Source organism: Harpia harpyja, chromosome 18 (assembly GCF_026419915.1).
Source record: "Harpia harpyja isolate bHarHar1 chromosome 18, bHarHar1 primary haplotype, whole genome shotgun sequence".
Lineage (NCBI taxonomy): Eukaryota > Metazoa > Chordata > Aves > Accipitriformes > Accipitridae > Harpia > Harpia harpyja.
Window position 1 is genome coordinate 24,221,302 of NC_068957.1, and position 20,614 is coordinate 24,241,915.

The 20,614-nt window shown below is 40.3% G+C and overlaps 2 protein-coding genes and 1 long non-coding RNA gene across 5 annotated transcripts in view; 1 reads left to right on the forward strand and 2 right to left on the reverse strand.

The window, feature by feature from the left end:
• Positions 1 to 7,738: 7,738 nt before the first annotated feature.
• Positions 7,739 to 13,958, reverse strand: LOC128153657 (TLR adapter interacting with SLC15A4 on the lysosome-like). 3 transcript variants are annotated; one of them, XM_052813163.1, is made up of 4 exons: positions 13,448 to 13,537; positions 12,672 to 12,821; positions 11,401 to 11,503; positions 7,739 to 9,448 (listed from the first exon to the last, which is right to left on the reverse strand). In XM_052813163.1, the coding sequence occupies exon 4, from the start codon at positions 9,399 to 9,401 to the stop codon at positions 8,475 to 8,477; it is 927 nt and encodes a 308-aa protein (XP_052669123.1). In that variant the 5' UTR covers positions 9,402 to 9,448; positions 11,401 to 11,503; positions 12,672 to 12,821; positions 13,448 to 13,537; the 3' UTR covers positions 7,739 to 8,474. The 3 variants fall into 3 exon arrangements, with proteins under 3 accessions (XP_052669123.1, XP_052669124.1, XP_052669122.1); XM_052813164.1 differs by lacking the exons at positions 12,672 to 12,821; positions 13,448 to 13,537 and adding an exon at positions 13,636 to 13,958; XM_052813162.1 differs by lacking the exon at positions 12,672 to 12,821 and having other exon boundaries at positions 13,448 to 13,556.
• LOC128153660 (uncharacterized) lies at positions 13,563 to 15,092 on the forward strand. The gene is made up of 2 exons (XR_008239051.1): positions 13,563 to 13,644; positions 14,653 to 15,092. It is a non-coding gene; the product is annotated as an uncharacterized LOC128153660 (long non-coding RNA).
• Positions 15,093 to 17,177: 2,085 nt separating this feature from the next.
• SH3BGRL (SH3 domain binding glutamate rich protein like) overlaps positions 17,178 to 20,614 on the reverse strand; it is a 36,391-nt gene continuing 32,954 nt past the window's right edge. Inside the window, exon 4 of the mRNA XM_052813165.1 lies at positions 17,178 to 20,037. Within this exon, the coding sequence (XP_052669125.1) occupies positions 20,005 to 20,037 (33 nt within the window). The 3' untranslated portion in view covers positions 17,178 to 20,004. The remainder of the gene's footprint in view (positions 20,038 to 20,614) is intronic.

Consider the following 20,614-nt stretch of genomic DNA (forward strand, 5'->3'; position numbering starts at 1 on the left):
CCTGCAAACACAGCAGCCTGGGTACGCTCCCTGCCACGCAGCATTCAGGCAGCAGACTTGCAAACTGACTGCATTCCAGTTTTACATTTAACAACTGCCTAATTAACCTGGTCTTAAAGAATTCCTATAGGGCAATTCCAGGCTGAGGAGCACTTTAATCATTTTGGCACTGACTGCTGTTTGGATCCTGCTTTTGACAATAACAGCTTGAGTACTTTGAGCAATTGCCTAAATGACTTGGAAGCTAAATGGCCTTTAATATTTTTCTTCATCATTATAACTGGAGAAACCTGTAACTGGGCCCTCAATAAAACAACTAATACTTGTCCTTTTCGGTAATCTAAAAACTATTTTTCTGATTTAAACTCCAAACTTTTAATTGCCAGAGACACATCCAGAATTCACAAAATTGCAAATCAGATTCATATTCAAGCGGTGGTATGAGATTTCTTCCATTAAATAATACTTTTCCTACTCATTACTTTTTACATGATCAAACTAAAGCCCTTAAATCTGTGCAAAGAATCTCCAGGTCACAGTGCTGTATAGTGTGTCAGTCTAAGAGACCCAGAGGCTGAGTCCAACCAGAGGAGTCAACCATGACATGGAAGTCGTTTCTCGTTAATTAGGAGCCCAAACCAATAGGACCCCCAAGGATCCTTCCAGCCCTCCTCGTGAGACCACAGCAGAAAATTTTTCCTGCTCTGGCCTGGAGCATTACACATAACAAGACTGGAAGGTATTTCATGGTGCGAGGAACAAACTCCTGCAGGAACCTGCCCTGGTGGGATGAGCGTGGGTCATGCCCGTGGGTCACATCAACTTTTTTGCAAATCTCCATCCTTTCTTCAGCTGTGGCCTGGCTTCTAGAAAGAGTGAGGCATATCAGCTGCTTCCTCTCCATTGCTGCTCTTTGTGCTTTCCCTCACACTCACACACAGCCTCAGCTGTGGGGGAAGGTGGAAGAAATTCTTCTCATTCACCATTTTCTGCCAGTTTACTCAACTCTTCCTGTCCCCTGACCAAACTGCTAACTGCCCACTTGGAAAATACACAAGCCTGGACAAACCAAAAGCTGAATATTACTGTTTTCATGGTGCATGGTCATGATAGTTCTGTAATCCCAAAATAAAGCAAGAGCAAACGAGGAAAACGAACCCTGGGGATCAGCATGATTACAGCAAGCAAACTGCAGTGCCACCTTCATTAAAACTTAGGACTGTAAATGTCTTGTAATAAAATTGTAGTAGACCCAATATAGATGAGCACAACAATTCTTCATCTCCAACAGAGCTGTGAGCACGTCCTGGCTCCTGAAGATTGTATAATGAGAATCACAGAATCGCTTAGGTTGGAAAAGACCTTTAAGATCATCGAGTCCAACCGTAGCGATATCATGGACATTTTAATTTGGGGACTTCGACTCAGCGTGGAGATCAGTCCCCATTTATTGGCTTACCGAGCATGACGTTGCTTTCTCTGGACACCCCCACACTGGTCCCACGTACTGCAACGTACTCCAGGGTAGGCTGGAGATGCACTGTTAGGAGATACCTACTTTCTCAGAAGTCCTTTACCTGCTGAATGCAGCCTTTGGTTTCTTTTTGTGGAATAAACATAAGCAGGTGGCTACTTCCCAGGATGTATTTGTTATATAAAAATATTCAATAAACCTGTCCGAAAGCCATTTCAATGCAATGGCATTGCCTGTGATCAGTGACCTGTGCTTTATGTTTAATAGCTGGGCTCGAGCGGTGCGTGTTTAGCAGAGGGAAATAGAGTTGTGCCAGTTGTGCCTTTCTGAGAACGCGAACACCACCAGCGCAAATATCCAGGCATATTATTTTACAGCCTAACTTGCACAATATTTGCATATGCGGCATTAATGTTTTCACTTTCTATTCCAGGAAAGGGGTTTTGTAATTCAACTAACAGGAAAGAGGAATAAGAATGAACAAAATTTGTTAATTTAAAACCTCAAGCCAAGATTTTTTGGAAATCAGTTTGCAGTTATGTTCCCTGTTCCATTAAGTTCACAAATGTTATTCATTTGAAACAAAGCAGTACTATAGTTTATGTACACAAAAAGAGTGAGAGCAGGTGTGAGTCTGCATTTCCTCTCGCTCTTCTTTGTTAATGTCTGTTACATCTCAGATTAGTAATTAATTATTGAAACATCAACTTTATATGGTTGACCAATGGACAGAGCAAGTAAATAAATGGTCAGTGTGTCTTGCGCATTTGGCAGTGGAAAGCAGAAGTGTGTTGTTACTCAGTACGGATGGGGAAATGAGAAGCAAAATATAGCAATATAGCACATTAAGAAATTATATTATTGCACAAAACAAGAAATTTTTTGAGAAGCATCAAGGAATCCTAAATAGTAAGTCAGAGCTTACACATCAGCAATATTCTGTGGGTGCATTTCTATCACAGGGAGCTCTAAGCATACGCTGTGCCGTAGAACTTCACGGGGCTTCCTACAGCTGGGTACGGTGGGACCTGAGAGTATGCAGAAAAGCCTAATACAAAACCATGAGAAGTCAATTAGAGCCATACCAAGTGTCTTAGAAGAACTTAAGCTTCGATGAATAGAACTGCACGTTCACAGCAAAGCCAGTGTTTCCAGTCCCATACAAACAGCAGAGGGAAATTAAAGCTAGCAGCCCTCTTTGGGGTTAATTCAGCTCCAGCGATGCTGCCAAAATAAACACGTAAGGCAGCATCAGCGAGCTGATGGATGGAGAAAACAGAGTTTCACAGAGTTCAGAGCTGCATATTTCAGTTTTACATAACTGGAGCTATATTTAGGAAAGATGCTGTTTCCACTTACCCTCAAGGAGAAGCAGCATTAATGAGACACGGAAAACCCCTGTGAGTCTTAGCGCTTCTTCTGCAGTTGGTTTTAAAGACACAGCTCTTCTGGTCTCCTGCAGTTATCCTTCACCAGGTGAAGTTCCTCAGCCCTTTGCCAACCTGCCTTTCAGCACTTAAACAAATATCAGCAAATAAAGCCCCAGGAAAAGCGATAAGATGCCAGATTGTTTCCAAGAAACGGCAATTTAACAAGATCATAACGGCAGTGCCGTGTTTTCCTCCCTGAAAGAGAGCCCCAAACAAGCATCCCAAGCAAAATAAAGTCCTGACAGACATAGTCCACAAAAGAGCCCCAGCACATTTTGTACAATTTTCAGTAATTCCGCTCCGGACAGCCCTGCTGATTGATGCACAAATCCCCCCACCCCGGCTTGCTCCGCTGCATCAAATATTCCTCCAGCCTTTTTACCTTCCCCAGAGCGCAGCCCTCAAGCGAAGGGGGAATATCTGCAACCCCAGCGTGGGACAGGATGACACGGGGAGAGCAATGAGAAGGAAGGTCTTTGGCCTCTCGGGATTCGTAGGTCAATACTAAACACTTTTATTTCCACTTAGAAGCCCACGGGCAGCCAGGAGGTTGTATGTAGTAGTGGTGGAGTTTGTTAGCAGCTGGGCGCTCATTTACCCAGCGGCTGCTGGCCCACACAGGTGATTTATATTCCCAATAGATTGATGGGGTTATCACAAATAAATTAACTCAGAGGAGATGCAGGCAGGAATTAAGTGGTGAGGTTCTTCTGGTAAAGAAAAAAAAATAGGTTAATTAAAATCAAATAGCTAAATTTTGGAAAACTATATGTAAAACAGGAGCACAACAGAAAAAAAATCAGAATTGTAAACTAGCAGGAGAAAGCTGGATTACCATCTTTCTAGATTTTAATCTGCAGAATATAAAAACCTCAGTTGATGGAAGCTGTTATTCTGCACACCTAGGCATCCTTTTTGTGGGAAATAATCCTCCAAAGAGAGGTGGACTTTGAGATTTATTTGCAAAATGATTGTAAAGCTCTAGGAATCCTGAACTAAAAAGTACTAAAGGAAACCACCACTAGATATCATCATTTGACTATTTAATAGATATCAGAAAAATTGTTAACGTTGATCTGGCGTGTAAAAATCCTTCTTACGCACCCAGGGAGATGAAGTCACCTTCTATAGGGGCTTATATCCCACGAGAGGTAACAGGCTGGGGAATGACATCCTAACTATAGGTCTCAGTTAATGGGGTAGATTTAACTCAAAGAGCCCAGTTTACTCCAGGGTCCTGGTCGCAGCACCTGATGAACATTTCTCTGTAGGAACACGGAATGAGAACTGGAAATGAAAGCAAAAATTCCCTGCCAGTATTTCTCCTTCAATTTCAGGTTTTTCTGGCACGTGGATAAACATAACTGCCAGCCAGAATTTGGCCTTATGTGCGTGACCTGTAAAATACGGCACTGCTTTCAGTTGTAATAAAATACATCTGCTGTCCTTCAGCAGTCTGGAAAAGCACACCTTTTAAGTGATTTTCCCTACATAGTTTGAGTTCACTGAGCCATTTTTCCTGCTAGTGAAAATGGGCACAGCTTCAGTGCAGCTTTACTCACTTAAATTCAGAATATGACTCGGTATCTTTCAAATATAAATAAATCCAAATATCATGGATTGAAACATGCCAATTAAAATAAAATCGAACTAAAAATAATACCTAAGTCAATAATAAATGTATTTGTCCCATCTTTCCAGAAATTGCCAGATTTTGTTCCTTAAATGTACTCTGCAGCAACACCACAGATCTCTTTCTTCCTATGAAGAGAAGTTAATTTTGAGAAGTTATTTAAATTTTGGATTAAAGCAGAGTAACAAATACTGGGTGGAAAAAGTACATAGATGATACTTTTCCATGGGCAAAACCGCATAGTATCAATAACAAAATATAGTCTGTGGTACTGTACATTAACAATGTGCATTTATCTACACCTTCATTTGCACTGCTAAAACATGCATTGCTGTGCTAAGTACCTACATAAATTAGCTGAAAATACATTTTCATTTTCCCTCCTCCAAACTGTTCCTTTATTAAAATTCTAAAAACTAAGTCACCTTATGCTTTTCTATTAGAAAAACAACCCCCCAAAGCATGCCTGCAATAAAGTCATGTATTATCCTTACAGGTGCTAGACATATCCTTCCTTCACCTGCATCCATAATATGGTTGGTTTTGGTATAGCTGCTATCATGAATTATATCACACACCTCTTGCCTCCCTCAGGTTGTAATACAGGCTATAATTATAATAAAGGCTACAGATAACATGTTTGTCTCATAACACTGCTTGCTGTGTTGTGTTTTCTCTTCATTCTAGCTAAAATTGTCCATGTATTTGATAAAACTAATTCAAAAATGGGCTCCGAAACCAGTCCTGGAAAGGTATGGGATGCACACAGCTTCAGAGTAACCTCAGGTTCTGCCGAACACAGAATATTCATTTCCATGTTCTCATCCGCCCCTCCATGTCTTTAACGGTGATGGGAGAAGCAGGTCCATCGGGGTTTCTCCCACTGTAGCAGCTGACGATGCTCAGCAGCTTCTGCTGCTTCTGTTAACATCAATGTTGAAACGGCAGTTGACTTAAATATCTAGGGCTAGGATTCTGAGGTCAACAGGAGAGAAGAACGGGTCTCCTTGAACACATTTCTCAAGGCTGGGAAAGACAGAAAAACAACCAGAGTCTGGACCTCAGCTTTAAATTCCGACTTCCACATTTCCTGAAGAACCATCTTGTGCAATTAACTTCTTTCAAGACTTTGAACTATAAATACATCCCCGGGGAAATCAAAGGCTAGACCGAGGCAGCACAAATGCCACAGAGCACTTTTTTCTACAGTTAATTGCAAACCCTTTGGTTACTGATGCCCTTTGGAATATTCTTCCTCTCACCCTCAGTTAACTTATTCTCTGCATCTCTACCAAGGAAGACTTTAGAGCACTGCCCGCTCTGGACTCCTCCAGAATTTAATGAAATCATTTGGCCTCTTCCAAAGAACTCCTGCCTTGATTCCGAATGCTGAGAAGGAGACTAACGAGACATACATGGAATTAGGGTGATGCTATCACGGAAAGATCTACCTCAGATTGAAGACTGCCTGCAAAAATAACATAAAAGATTGCAAGTTGGGCATTCAAGATGAGAAACAGAGCAGGAATAGACTTTTCAAAGGCAGCTGAGGGAAGGGCATACCCAGTTTTCAAGGCAATTCAAAAGAAGCAGAGTGCCCATTGTCCTACAGCTCCAAGGTCAAAGTGTATAAAAAGCTGTGAAACACCGCAAAACCAGGGGTATTCACTCTGCTCCAATGCCGAATTGGCTCGATGCTTAGATAGGCTTGTTCAGACCACCTATCAGATTGAGTAGCCTTGTCAGCCAACTATTTGTTTTGTGTTTCATTTTGGACTTTTGAGGTTTGATCTCAAATTTCAATATACATACCATATTAAACCCAGGTGCTGGCATCCAAACGTGTGTTAGGCATTATGTACATAGATTCATTGAGCCATGCACTTTAGTTAAGTTCCACCAACCCTGAAGACATTGCAAGGCATCAGAAAAGGTTAAAAATCTTAAGATACATGGAAGCTTTGTAGTTCCCTTTCCATTATGCACGCTGCTATATTTAGCAGACTGTTTGACACCACATACAATCACGCACACAGCGACAGTTGCATCCTCTTCCCCCAAAAGAAGCACCAGGCCATGAAGGTGCAGCTTATTAAGGGACCAATATACATTTTTTCTGCAAATTTCCTTTTCTGTATAGGCCAAAACAGGCACAATTTTATCTCTAAGCCCCATCATACAATTTCTATTACAGTAAATGCAACTAATTAATAAGCAAAATTACTTGAGTTAAGAGATTCAAGGTGAATCCCTTGTGAACTCAGATCTTCTCAATGTTCTGAGGCATTCTTTCAAGCCTACTGGTATTTTCGTTATAAATGCCAGCTCAGAGATGATTTTTAAAAAAGCCCAACAACTAAAGACGCTGGATTTAAACAAAAAAAAAAAAAAAAAAAAAAAGGCAAAAAACCCCAATGACGCCCAACAAACAACTCTTCAAAGGACTGATAAGATGTCAAGGGCCTTGATTTACAAACACAAATATGTATGCATTTGATATATTATTACCTAGAGATCACAAGATCCTTCACATTCTCTTAGAGGGTTGACAAAGACTTAAAAAATGCACATTGTGCATCAGAGTTTAAGAGATGTGTCTCAGAGAAGGTTTTGGTTTACATTAGTTGTTTCATATGAAGTTTCACTGAGAAGCTCTGCTTTATAACTCATCCCAACCCTATGCATTGAGTGACATCAGGAACTGGATAAAATGATTTAACTAGCACATGAGTGTGCATTACAAAGCTTACAATTGTATAAATACAGTTTGTTGCTACATTTTGGATTCAGGTTTCATGACTGTAAACCCAGAACTGCAGCTGTGCCAAACAATATCCATTCATCACGCAAGTAAAGAGGCTTCCTTACTACAAGAAAACTTCTGCAGACCAGGTAACAGTCCAATTCATTTATCATTTTACAATGGCGACACAGTGATTAATTTCCAGTTGAAATACTTACTGAGAAGAAGTAATAGAAAAGGAAGAAAATGGGTTTGGAAGCTAAGTAACGAACTTTCTGTATCAAAATCTGCATTTAAATTTCCAAAGATGAAGAAAGCCTGCACTACCTTTTCGGGAACATGGCAGTCATCTTAGCTTACCAAGGTTGCAGGTGCTTCGTTTCCAAGGAAATAAAGGCAGAGTGCATTTACCAAAAACACAAATGGTACATAAAATAACATACTGACAGAAAGCTGAGTGGATTTCATCAAAAAGGTAAGGATTTATTATTTTTTACAGAAAACTAAATACTTTTACAACCTTCATCAACTATTTCACCTAATTTTCATTGTCACATACTCCACCTATGCAGTACAAACATACACAAGCAACAATATTAGCGTCTTCATTCACGTATCATGTCAATGTATTTCCTATGTATGATAATACATACAAAATAATCCAGAGTCCTGAACACCTCCATCTGCTGACAAGATTTCCAAACCAAAGAAATATTTTTTCAGCCACTGTGATCAAGCTTTGCAGAAGCAAAATTTGAATGTGAATTTCCAGAACTCGGGTTTCAACTATATAGCCCAATCCAAAGTCCATCAAAGACAATTTGACTCTTTTACTTACTGGCTGGCCGGATCAGTCTCTTAGAGCAAAGTTTTACCAGCACACGTCTTGACTGATTTTTCTTGCAGGAGTAAATCCAGTGGTACGTGACTACAATTACTCACACAGCCAGAGTCTTAGAAGGACATATACATTGCAAAAATACGGTTGATTAGTATTTCACAGAGAAATTAATTTCAAATTCTATATTAGAAAAAAACAACCTTTACTTCCTCCACTAACAAAGTATGGTTTAAGCTTTAAAATATTTATTTGAAAAAGTCTGTAGCGTGTAAATGTTTTCATTTCCCTAACTAATCCTTAGAGTGAAATATTTGTATCCGAATCATATTCATCTCTTCAGCTAAACACATCAGTCATGATGTAAACTGCATCCTGCAGCTCTTTTTCATGCATGCTGGGTTTGAGATTTGTAAGTTTGGAGTACTAAATTCAGAGCTATTTCTATTGGTAGTGTTGTGCAAACTAAACAAAGCTAAAGAGTGCAAGAGCACTTCTCTGGCTTTTGATGTTTCTATATTCTGCTCCTGTGATACCTGAAAGCTTATCTGATTCAGGTTATTCCTTATCAAACTGCAAGTGAGGAGGTTTGTTACAGAACCACACCTGGTCAAATTTTCTTCAAAAACCTGTTTATAAAATTCTGCCACTTTTGTTTCCATGTACTTGTTGAGCATAGAGTTTGAAAGTGGCTCCGCACAGAGCATGATACTACTCCTTTCTCCAGCTTCATCTCCAGACAGGGACTTTATACTTGGCTTTTCAGGATGCTCACATAGAGGGAACTGACCTAGAGGAATATCTATGGACAGCAGAACAGGGCCATCAGGAAGCTCATCACACACATGGTCCAAAACACAACCTGAATCACACATATGGTCCCCCACACGGTCTCCCCCGATATGCAAGTCAGGGTAGTTTTGATAAATGCTGTTGCATGACCAGGATCTATACAAGTCCATCTGTTCAGTATTTTGTTCTCTTTTGGGGATATGTAAAGCTGGTGATACGGTTCCTTTAACAAGCATTTTCTGATCTTTTGCAGGTACCTCTTTTATGGATCTCCATTGAGGACCGCTCCCATGTTCCATTTTGCTACTTCTAGCAGAGATCTCATCCTGCTTCTTGTATCCATCAGCAAAGCCTTTGATTTTTGGGTTGTCTACAAGTTTCTGTCTCCAGATTCCCTCTTTATCCTTTTTGGATGCAGGAGATTTGCGAGGCTTATCTTGATGACAGCTTTCTTTATATACGAGTTTAGTTAAGATGCCTTCTGCCAACATGATGACAAGTGTGAGTAACAGTCTAATCACCAGAGTTCCATGTAGTCCTGTGAGTGAAAGAAAGACAGGCAGAGTACCTCAAACTTATTCGGACAAAGAGGAACAATAATAATAAGTGAACAATGCACTTTTCATAAAGACTGCGATTTTTCTTTTTCTCTAGAATATTTATTTTTAGTAAACAGTAAACTGCATGCTTTTCTACAATTTTAACCTCTACATGTCAACAAAAATCACTCTGAAGATACAGGAAGGGCATTAACCAGGTTCTTCATCTGTGATATCACTTCTGTTCCTAGGTATCTCTTCTGCATTGTGGCTAGTTGAGATAGATCATACTTACAAGCTGTAAAAATCAGCAAAATTATTTACTTGTCTATATCACTACCATCAGTTGCAAATCAACATTTTCCACTGAAAGACAACAACTTCTAAGAGCTAAAAAGGTGACATAAGAAGGAAATCAAGATCAAATTCAGACTTAGAGGTTGATTCTGAATTGGCCTGAGCCTTCCTATGAGGTGCCAAGATGCTTCAAAAGATGCTGGTAGTTCTTCAAGTATAATAAAACTGCATCCCAAAATGCAGTTCACAAATTAAAAATATTTTTAGAGTCCCTCTTAATGAAGATTTTAAGAGATACAAGTAGTTAATGTCTTCCCCAATAGTGATGAATGGTACGTTTCTGTATCTATAAGCTCCACAGTTTTACTAAATACACATGAAAAATTAAAAGCTAGCCAACGTGTCTCAAAATAATCTATGACATTTAATGATGCCTTATCATTCCTTTTCAATTCACCTACTGTTAAAATCAATGGGAAGCTTTCCATTTAGAGCCGAGTCTGACCTAAACTCACTAAGGAAAAGATCATCACCACTCCTCTTATGGAGGACTGGGAAAGATGAACACAAGAAAACCCCTCTGTTCTTCAAATGTCTTTTTAATCTCTGCATAATTCAACTACCTTTACACACCTCTAGTGTGCTCATGGTTTGAAATAGGGAGGAGAGGCAAGGGATGAGGCCGTTTTACTGAAGAGCACATAGCAAGTCTCCCAAAGAACATGACATACTGTCATGCTGTTTGAAATATACCAAAAATTCTACTTATATCATGGACAATTAAGGCTCAATACTTTTCACAGTGCTGGCAATTTACATCAGTAGTAATGCCATGCAAGTCACTAGATAGCTATCCACACCAACGAAACCGCTGCAAATTTAATACGATATTTGATATATAACCAGAAAGATCCTCCTCACTCTACTCATTTGCTTCTATCAGCAACCAAACCATATACTCTCACTTACTTGTTCTACAATGAAACTTGATACACTGGGTCACTTTTTTTAATCCCAGTACTCTTCCAGAAAGCTATTCTAAAACTCCAATTACTTGAAAGATGGAAATTTTCGACCTCCCTCCTAAATATACACACTGCTACAGTATAACCGTTTGCTTTTTATTTTTTCGGGGTTCTTTTTTTAGCTTGAATGGCACTGTTCCCCCCCTGAAGCTGAAGGTAACACTGGAATTGCCATATGCCTGCAAGTGAGACCAAAGCAGACAAGAAAGGCAGTACACCACGCCTTCTCCTGGTTACATTAGCACAACTGTTTACTTTATCTACAGAATCATTTACATATGCAAAAAGCAGGACAACATTTTCTTAAGCACTTAAGGGACTTGGGAAACCAACTGCCATTTTCAAAAGAGGCAAGAGTACTTGGCAGTCTAAATCTTGCTGAACGTCAATGGAATTTGGAATGCTGCATGCCTCATTTGCTTCTGAAAAACAGGACACAGGTACCCAGATCCTTATGTGCTAAAAAATGTTGCTGTGTTGCTTTGAAAATGCTCGTAGTGCTACGGTAGAGCTAAAATACGGTAATCTTAGCAAAACTGCTCTCTTTCAAATAAAGTAAATGGTGCCTGCATTCTGGAACAAAGCATAAGGAGAAAAAAAAAAAAAAAGCACAAAAAGCCCAGACTTACCGATCCTAGTCAGGTAAGAGGCAGATAATCACATAGCCCAGAACTCTCCTACTACAGCTGCTGTAAGAGAATAGATTCTTGCATACTCTTTCTTCACTACTGTCTGTGTGGAAAAAAAATGACGAACATATGAGTTAGTTCCCCATTTTATCCTCCTAAAACAGAAGTGATCCCACTGGAAAAGTGCGCAGTTTTTGAATACAAAGTGACAGTAGCTCTAAAAGAGGATGTTAAAAAAAAAAAAAAAATGAATCGAGATGTTTCTGACTATGGTGCAATGCTGATGAGTTGCTAACTGCCACAACACATCATTTAAAAACAACAAAGGCTACTAAAGGATCATAGTGCCTGTACCTCACCAGGCTGTTCAAACCTGAAACTGAATTCCACCGAACGCTTCCATCTACAGAAGTTCAGTTTTGTTCTATCATCCAGCAGACTTACAGAGGTGATGTTATTTACAGCATTTCCCCTTTTGAAACAAACAGCTAAATTTGTAGTCTCGTGACCTTCTTCTGATGGGGAAGAAGTTGACAACTCCATTTCATCAAGATTTTGATGAAACATCATTTGTCTATAAAACACAAATATGAGAATCTGCCTCTCTGAAAGCAGTAGCCATCAGACAGCTGTGGACAATCATGTCGCTCACTGACCAAAGCCACTTTCTCTGGGCTCGATGGCACATCAGAGGTGCCCCCATGGTGTTTTTAGCATGTCCTTCTCGCTCCAGCTGAAACCGAGCTCATGCACTGAGCCACAGCACTTCCCCCAGCACTAGATCCAGTCCATGGACAATTTGAAGAGTTTTCTGTTGATGCCTTTTCTAAATTTCCTTTTTCTCATAAGATAAAAAAAAAAACCCCAAACCCCAGAAGTTGAATCTCATCAAAGTACTGGACAAAAGATCTTAAAAAGACACTGTTTAGTGTAATGATAGGAGCGAGACACAAATGTAAAATAAAACTAGCGTGTAAAGATAACATTACAGCAACATATTGATTGCAACCCATCATACAACGTGTTTTGACAGTAAAATAATGATGTGCCTTAGAAATGAATTAATGTAAGGTTTGAAGTAACTATGACCATAAAGGTCCAATGGATTCCCTTTAAAATTATTCCTGTTCCCTCCTTATCACCTGTATTTCACAAAAGACTTCAGTTTTTATGGAGGGAGAATGAAAGCCATTTTTATTCCCACTGAATTTACATAAAAGTCATTTGATATTTAAACGCTGTTTAAAATTACTTTATTTTAATCATCTTACATGACTAATTTCTGCATGGTAGATGTGGTTGTGACTTCAACAGAGTACTCGTGCCCCCAGTCTTCGAGGGCAGGAAACAGGGTGGTTCAAATTCCACGTAGTTTTAAACCTTGCCTCCTTCACGGAGCTTGTAATTAGTGCCAGCTGCAGCTGTATTTTTTGGGCGACAGTTTCAACAAAACACAAAAGTAACAGAGAGAAAGGAAGAAATCAAGTTAGGTAATTAGTCTTGACTGATTAAAAACAAGTCACCTTTCATTTCAGTTGTACTCAGGTGTCAAATGCAGCAATATCCAAGGAAATTTATATATTTCTATAGATAAGATCTTACAAAAAAACCCTTATACTTACAAAAATAAAATCAGAACAAGATAGAATCAAAGTTATTTCAGAAGCTGAAAACAGACCGCAGTCAGAAGAAACAGTCAGCAAGACAAGCATACTTGTCTGAATCCCGAGGCTAAACTTAAAGCAAAATGTATAAACAAAGAAAAACAAATTTGACTGTACCATTCCTATATGGAAAAAGTAAGTAAGTATGGTATGTGTTACCATACACAATTATCATATCACATGAACTACAGCAGCATATAAACAAAGTCCCTTATTTCAGCTCAGTCTATGTATTTTACGTGCATATAAACGTGCTACAGAAACTGACTACGCTGACGGTTTGGGGTTTTTTTTCAAGCACATCTGTTGCAAGTCTCCTGCCTTCCATTTAAACCAGCAGTACCTCATTTCAACAACCCCAACTTCCCTGAGTTTTCAAATACCTTCTCGCACAACAGCTCCTCCTTCACCCGAACGGACGCTCCAGCTCTTCGGTGACGCCTCTTCTGACCGATTATAACAAAATACAAAACCCAAACCCGCCCCCGACAGCGCCCGCCTCCACCATGGCCCACACTGACCGGGGGGGCACAGGCCCACACGGGTCTCTCTGCAGCGGGCAGGCACTCACGTTATCTGGGTAGGCCGAAATACTTTTTAAACCTAAAGAAGCGGCGGACAGGAGGCACGGGGAGGTCACAGGGGAGCAAAGGCAACGGCTGAGGCCGGATGGGAGGAGAGCTCACCCCGCAGCCCCGAGCGGACACCCGGAGCAGGCCCCCGAGGCCGGAGCTGCCGGGCGGGACCATTGCAGCAGGCTCAAGCGCCCGGGGACGAACCCCCAGCGCTGAGGGGAGAAGGAGAGAGAAGGGGAGAAGACCCGGAGGGCTCGGGCCGCGGTTCACCGGTGCGGCGGGGCCGTTCGCCGGTGCGGCGGGCTCGCCTCAGGCAGGGCAAGGCCGCTCGGCGCTCCCCCTCAGCCCGCAGGGGGCGGGCCTTCACGCTGACTGACAAGAGGAACGCCCAACGGGGAAGGCGGGGCAGGCTCGCCTCGGTCGCTGTGTGGCGGTTGGTTGCCGCGGCAACGGCACGAGGCGGCGGCCGCTGAGGGGAGGTGGGCGCCATTACGGTCGGTTACACCGGCGTGAGCGGGCCCGGGCAGGTAAGCGGGGGGTCGGGGTGAGGCGACGGCCCCTCGGGCGGCAGGCGGGGCAGAGGCAGGCCGTTAACGGGCTGCGGGAGGAGTTACTCGGTGAGCGAGGGCCGGAGGAGGCGGGCGGCCCCCGGTGGTCGGTGGGGACGGCGGAGGAAGGGCAGAGCCGCGGGGCCCGGACCCTGCCCCGTCCCGCTCCCCGCCTTGTCCTTACACCGGGCTTCAGCGGAGGGAAGAGGGACCGAACCGTGCTGGCAGCCGCGGTGGGTGTCGTTGCTGGGGTTTACCGTCCGTGGGCGAAAGTTAATTTGGATTTAATGCCGCGTTCGTGGTTAGGAACCGTGTATCCGATCACGTTCTGTTTGCACAAGCGAAAAATAACTTGCCCTACGTGCTGGGAAGGGGCTCAAAAAGGAATTAAAGTCAGATGGGAACTATATTGTAGTTGAGATTGTATTAATGATGGTGCCTGTTTCCTTTTTTTATTTTTTTAAGGATTTTGAGATGTTATTCCAAGCAACTGAAAATGAAGAAGTCTCCCAAGTTCCTGAAGGTGTCTTCAACAGACAAACCTGTGAGAGAAGGAATTACTGTATATAGGACCAATTTTGATACTTCATAAGTGCAACACACTAAATATATGTATTTTGCATACTGGAACACTCAGAGTACTCAGTACTTACTGTGACACAGTGCTCACCTCCTGTAGTAAGACAGTGATTTCTACTTCACCTTAAGTTGACTTTCAGAATCCTTTCGCATTTCCCAAAGTTTTTCCAAAAGTTTACTAATACAGTTAAAAATTGTTAATAATAAACGTTTCAAAATTATTAATAATGAACTCTTCAATCTAAAACATTCTACCAAGATCACATAATATGGACAAATCACAGAATGCTTGTGTGGGAACTCACTAAAAGATAACTACGTGGTAATTATTTTTTTGTAGAGTGGGATTATTTTGTTTAGGTAGTGCTACCTGATCTATTCAGATGGGCTTCACTGATCTGGAATGGGCTATGTGGATAATGAGCAATAAGTAAAGGCCTTCATTTTCCCCTTACACCTTGAATCAGCTCAAGATAAGAGGCTGGGCATGAGATGGGGAAATGTGATCACAGAATGCCTCTCTCTAGGCATTATCATACATGCTTTCCAACTCTTGTATTTACATCACCAAAAAACCCCGAAAAAGCAAGACCGGCAAAAGAGGAAAACACCGAGTCAGGAAAGCTTAATGGCTTGTTCCCAGGTAATGAGTTGTCTCAGTTTCTTTTTAAATTGGCTATTAAAATTCTCTTAACATAATGGGGAAAATACAGGAGAGAAAAGGTCTGATAAAGTTCTTAACATAGGTTACTGATGAGTCTGAATCTAGACAAAAACTTAATTACGTTGTTCTTGGTAAGTCTTATTTCTTGCATTTCTCAAGTTGTGGGCCCGAGGGCACAGGACTAGCTAATACCTTTTTCTCAGGTTAAAAAAAAGAAAACCAAGATGCAGAACAGATCTTTATATACAGTGTATATATATACACAGTCTCTTACCAGTAATGGAGCTGCTCAGGAGCCATTCATTTACTCACCTACTTCTGCTGACTGCAACTGTACCTCCAGTTAACCCATTCTGGGCTTTGTCTTTGTGGAGTTAACCTGAACTGACTCTGAATGAAGACCCTTCAGTAAGGGACTAGCAGGCACCTATCTCCACCATGCACACCTGAAATTTGTATTGCAAGACATTTCTGGTATTTCAAATATGTGCAACACGAGCTGAATGATATCATCAGACTTTACAGATTTTTCCATGACATACAGATTAAGAACGTTAAATGAGAAATGAATAAAATCCGACATTAATTGGTAGAAAAGTTTTATTATTACAGTGCACACCATTGTAACCTGAAACAGCAAGTTAAGTAAACATTATATGCACACATGCAGTTGGTTTTTTAAACACGTTTTTGAAAACTATTTGTATTGAGCTTTATATTAATGAATAACAATTTGGTTTTTTAAGACTTCTTATGAACAAACAAGAAAACCAGAGATTTTTCTGGGTTATACAGGTGAAATGTATATACAGGGAAAGTAAATGAGATTCACTGTAATTTAGAAATAGCATCAAAATAGCCCTTTTCCCTATCTTACATTATGGACTATTTTTTAAGACACTAAAAAAGGGCAAGTGTGAGAGACAAGCAATAAACACCATTAAAAGACATCGATGTAACTGATGGTTCTCGGTTGTGCATTAGTTGTTCAGACAGAAAACAAGCTGATCCTATAAATGGCAAGCAAGCAGCCTTCTCGCAAACCACTCTTGAAAGAATTAAGTAAGTTACTGGTTTCCTTCAGAAGATGTGAATTGAAGTCTGGGATTTGGGGAAATCCTACTGCGGTTTAGGGGCTGAGAATGCATCTTCTGTAGCTCTACATAAGATCATCTAGGTGGTGCAAAACTTCAGCATGTAAAGCTTAAAAGAATGTACCTGCTGGGTCTACCAGGCAAATAGAGAAGGTAAAAGTGAATAGTTTTAGTTTAAAAATTTATCCTACACCGCCCTCTGGCAACACAAATATTAAATAACATAGTTCCCCTGCTGTGAGCAGCACACAGCTAATTAATTACACATTGCAAAAAAAGCAACTGCAACTGTTTGGCAAGCTCTACAGGCATGGGGTGAAGCTGATCTGCCCTGTCCGCTTCCGATTTGTAACTGCCTTGGGGAAAGAGTGGGAAAGCAGGTTAATTAGGAAGCGTATTCAGCGCTCTCCTAAAACCCCCAGAACCTCCAAAGACTGTTTTAGGTAGGTGTATCCTAAGTAATTAAAACCCATTAGTTGCAACAGGTGAGATCCAACCCAACAGACTTCACATGCAGCGGCAGCGGATGCGTTATGTTCACTTTGTTGTACAGATCCTGTACTTTCACAGAGCAGTATTTTCATTTGAAAACTCCACTTTCAACTTACGGGACCACTTCAAGCCGTGAACAAAACATGCAAACAAGTCAATCGTGTGAGAAAGCATTCTAAAACAATTTTATTGGAATGATACAGGAATGGTTAATATACAGGTTAAGTCCTCAATGCCTGCCTTCTACATAGGAAAAAAAGAATAAAGAAATTAACAAATTCAGTTCTTGCACCCATCATTAGCCTAACACAGGTATGGGAAACAGAAAAACAGCATTAGGCAACAGATTCCTAGCACTCCTAAATTCATGCAAGATATCTGCATCAAAATGAATGCAAGTTTTACACACAGTCCCACAACAAAGAGATATTTTCGGTATTTTTCAGTTTGTGTTGGTGCCTTGTTCCCTGGACAAAGAAATAATTCAGTCTGTCTCAACAGAGCTTGCTTAGGAATGCTGATACAGTTCGAATGCTACCATATGGCAAGGGTAGGGGACCAGACGAGGGAAGTGACTTTGCTTTCTTAAACTTGGCAATTTTCTTGACTGTCAGAAACAGAGATTGACCTCGTTTCAGAATGTTTTGGGTCGCTGAACCAACAGAATTTGGCAGCAACTTTCAATTACGGCTTCTCCAAAATAATGACTGTAATTCACAGAACTTACACCATACTTTCCTTACACAGGAAACACAGCAAATTGGCGTGAGTATAGTGGCTTGTGTGACAAATTCCACTTTCTTTGCAAGACTTCACTTAGTATTCTTACATACTTCCTCAAAATTTAACCGCTAGTTTAGACACAGGGAAAGATTATGCCAATATTAAGAAAGAAAAATCACCTCTGTTCAGAAAGATGAAATCATAGTGAACAACAAAAATCAGACACTGGATTTAAAATGTAACCTAACTTCCATCCCCAAAAGATCTTAAAAATAAGTTTCACAAAATTTCAGCAATTACTGATAAAGCCTGTTAATGAAAAAGCACAAATGCGTGTGTTAATCTTGAAGGTAAGGCAACATTAATCTATCCCTATGCCTTTTGATGCTGTGCTTGCTTTTGTAAGCACAAGCTTCAAACTGACTCCCAGGCTCCCAAATTAGAAAAGATAAAACATGAATTCAATGTCATTTTAACCAACTTGGCTCCATGCCAGATCCTGCCCACTCGGACATCTGTGGAGGTTTCATCATGAGCTGTCTAGAGGCAGAGCTGCTCTCCAACCAAAGCAACTAGCTGCATTTCTCTTTTAACAGATGTTGACAAAACCATCAGTTGTAGTGAACAGAAAAAAAGCCCCAAAGAAATGTTGGTAAGGGAAGTATTTAATTACTGCACTTCAGAACATTTTTGTAAATGTAAGTTTTTACTTTTAGCCTGTTCCTAATTCCAGGCTTCAAAACTAGGAACTGTAATCCTTTTCAGAAAGCGTTTAGAAAGCACTGCATACATTTTACAGCATCAGTGTAAAATAACTGCATGGCGATGACATGCTGCAGCCTTTTGCTTATCTGTACCACCTGCTTCTCTGTATTCATAAAGCAAAGAAAATCAAAATGTGTGTGTGCAGAGCTATTAGAATGATCCTCTAACTACAGCAAGGACTAATTATCTTTCTTACTGTCTTTTGATGCTTTTGGGGAATAAGTACATTATGTGGTGCAAAATGCACTTTAAATTACCCACACACTTTGTAAACCTGTTTCTTATCCTTCAGGGCACTTGTAATTACTTGTATTTTTGCAGAACATGGCCAAGAAATACAGACTATCTCATGAGCACTGGGAGAACAGACAGGTTAATATTGCACATGGTAATTTCACCAATACAAGCCACTTTAATAGATCTGCAATTCCTGTAATAGCTTCATGATATAGCAATAACAATGGAAAAAAAGGTTTTAAACCCTAAAAAAAAAAAAGGTCTTGCTTAATTACAATAGTTCTTGCTATTCAAACATTTATTTCCCCGTTTGAAAAAATACTATATGAATCTAATGACTACTTGAACATGCAATAAGATGCCTAATGCTATAAGCAGTGTGAACTGGTATTTTTGTAGAGAAATACATTAAAGGCTTTCACCCTTACACAGGTAAGGAAATGCCATTTCTGGCCATTTTGGCTTATTTGCAACATTGCCTGGGAATTAGCGCATACGTCGCTGAGGTGCACTGAATCTTGCACGCAGACATGTAATCGTGTCATGCTTAGGCAGCTGTGTGATTAACTTGCCAATGGAAAGGCTGTCCATTGCCCAAATCCCTTTTTCTTTGTCAAAAGAGCCCACATGGATCACTTAAATGAGAAATACATGGCATTATTATTTTTTCTTATCATCTGTACAGCGTGTTACAATACAAATCTTAAATAACCATTCTACAAAAGAACAAACACAACTTTCAAAAGTTACTACAATGGCTATACTACACGATACCACCTACAATTTCATCTGAAACCAGAAAAGACACTGAAAAATTACTGTGTAATTCAGTAACATTTTTGAGGCAACTCAGGCACTAAAGTTAGTATCTGATAAGGTTTTAGATGCTGTTGCTTGTTTTCCATATTTTAAATAGTTGGATCTCTAGGTATAACCCCATCTGTATTATTAGTACTAAAATAGTTTCTTGAGATTTACACAAAATGGACGAATTGCCAAGACAGTTTAAACTATGTGAAAATCATTCATGTCCAATTGCTTCAGTTTGCTATGCTTCCAACTTTGCAATAATACACTCTGTGCTCCCTACCTTTATGTTCACATTTTCATCTTGTGTTCAAATTTGTATTATGTATGGTGAATGCTGCAAGCACCAATCAAATGTTAGAAATCACATCTATATTTCTTGAAGCAGAGACAATTGTACTATTTTATAAAAAGCTGTGGAAATTCCCTTTACAGAACATTTAAGGCAGTTGAAATTCATGCTTGCTGCTTTGCCAGTGCTTCGGCTTCCTGAAATAGCAGAAAAGAATTACACATATTAGTACTTTATGAAAGGTGACAACTTACACATACCTGTGTTAGCAGATGACACAACAGAAACTGCAGCAGTACGTGATTGAGAAGTGAGCAGCACTGAACCCAACTCAAGAAAAGAGCCTCCGCTGCCTATGATGACATTATAAAACAAGTCCCATACAGTGCTGGCTTTAACTCCAATTCTAAGCTAGCTCAGGTAGTACCTGCAGGAATATTCCAACCTGTGTCCACAGCCAGTTTTGACCATGGAAGTTTAAAACCAAAGAAGATCAGATATAACGATTTATCCCTCATTTCATGTTAGGACACAAGAACTATTTAGAGAGCAAAGATTATTTGAAGAACTATGGTTAAATGGAAAAGGAATTCTTAATTAATAAACATCTCCACATCCAAAAAAAAAAAAAAAAGAGGGGGGGAGGAAAACAAGAGAGGTCTCAGCAGAGACGCAATTTACTTTCTGAACTAAACCCTACCAAAGGACGAAAAGCCAGCATTTAGCTTTTGCCTTCCAGAAGGGTGATCGGGGCAGCCTGCGAGTCTTTAGTCA

What these genes read in the sequence shown, in the direction of transcription:
- LOC128153657 (XM_052813164.1), bottom strand. Translation starts at nt 9,401, where the DNA reads ATGTTGGCAGAAGGCATCTTAACTAAACTCGTATATAAAGAAAGCTGT.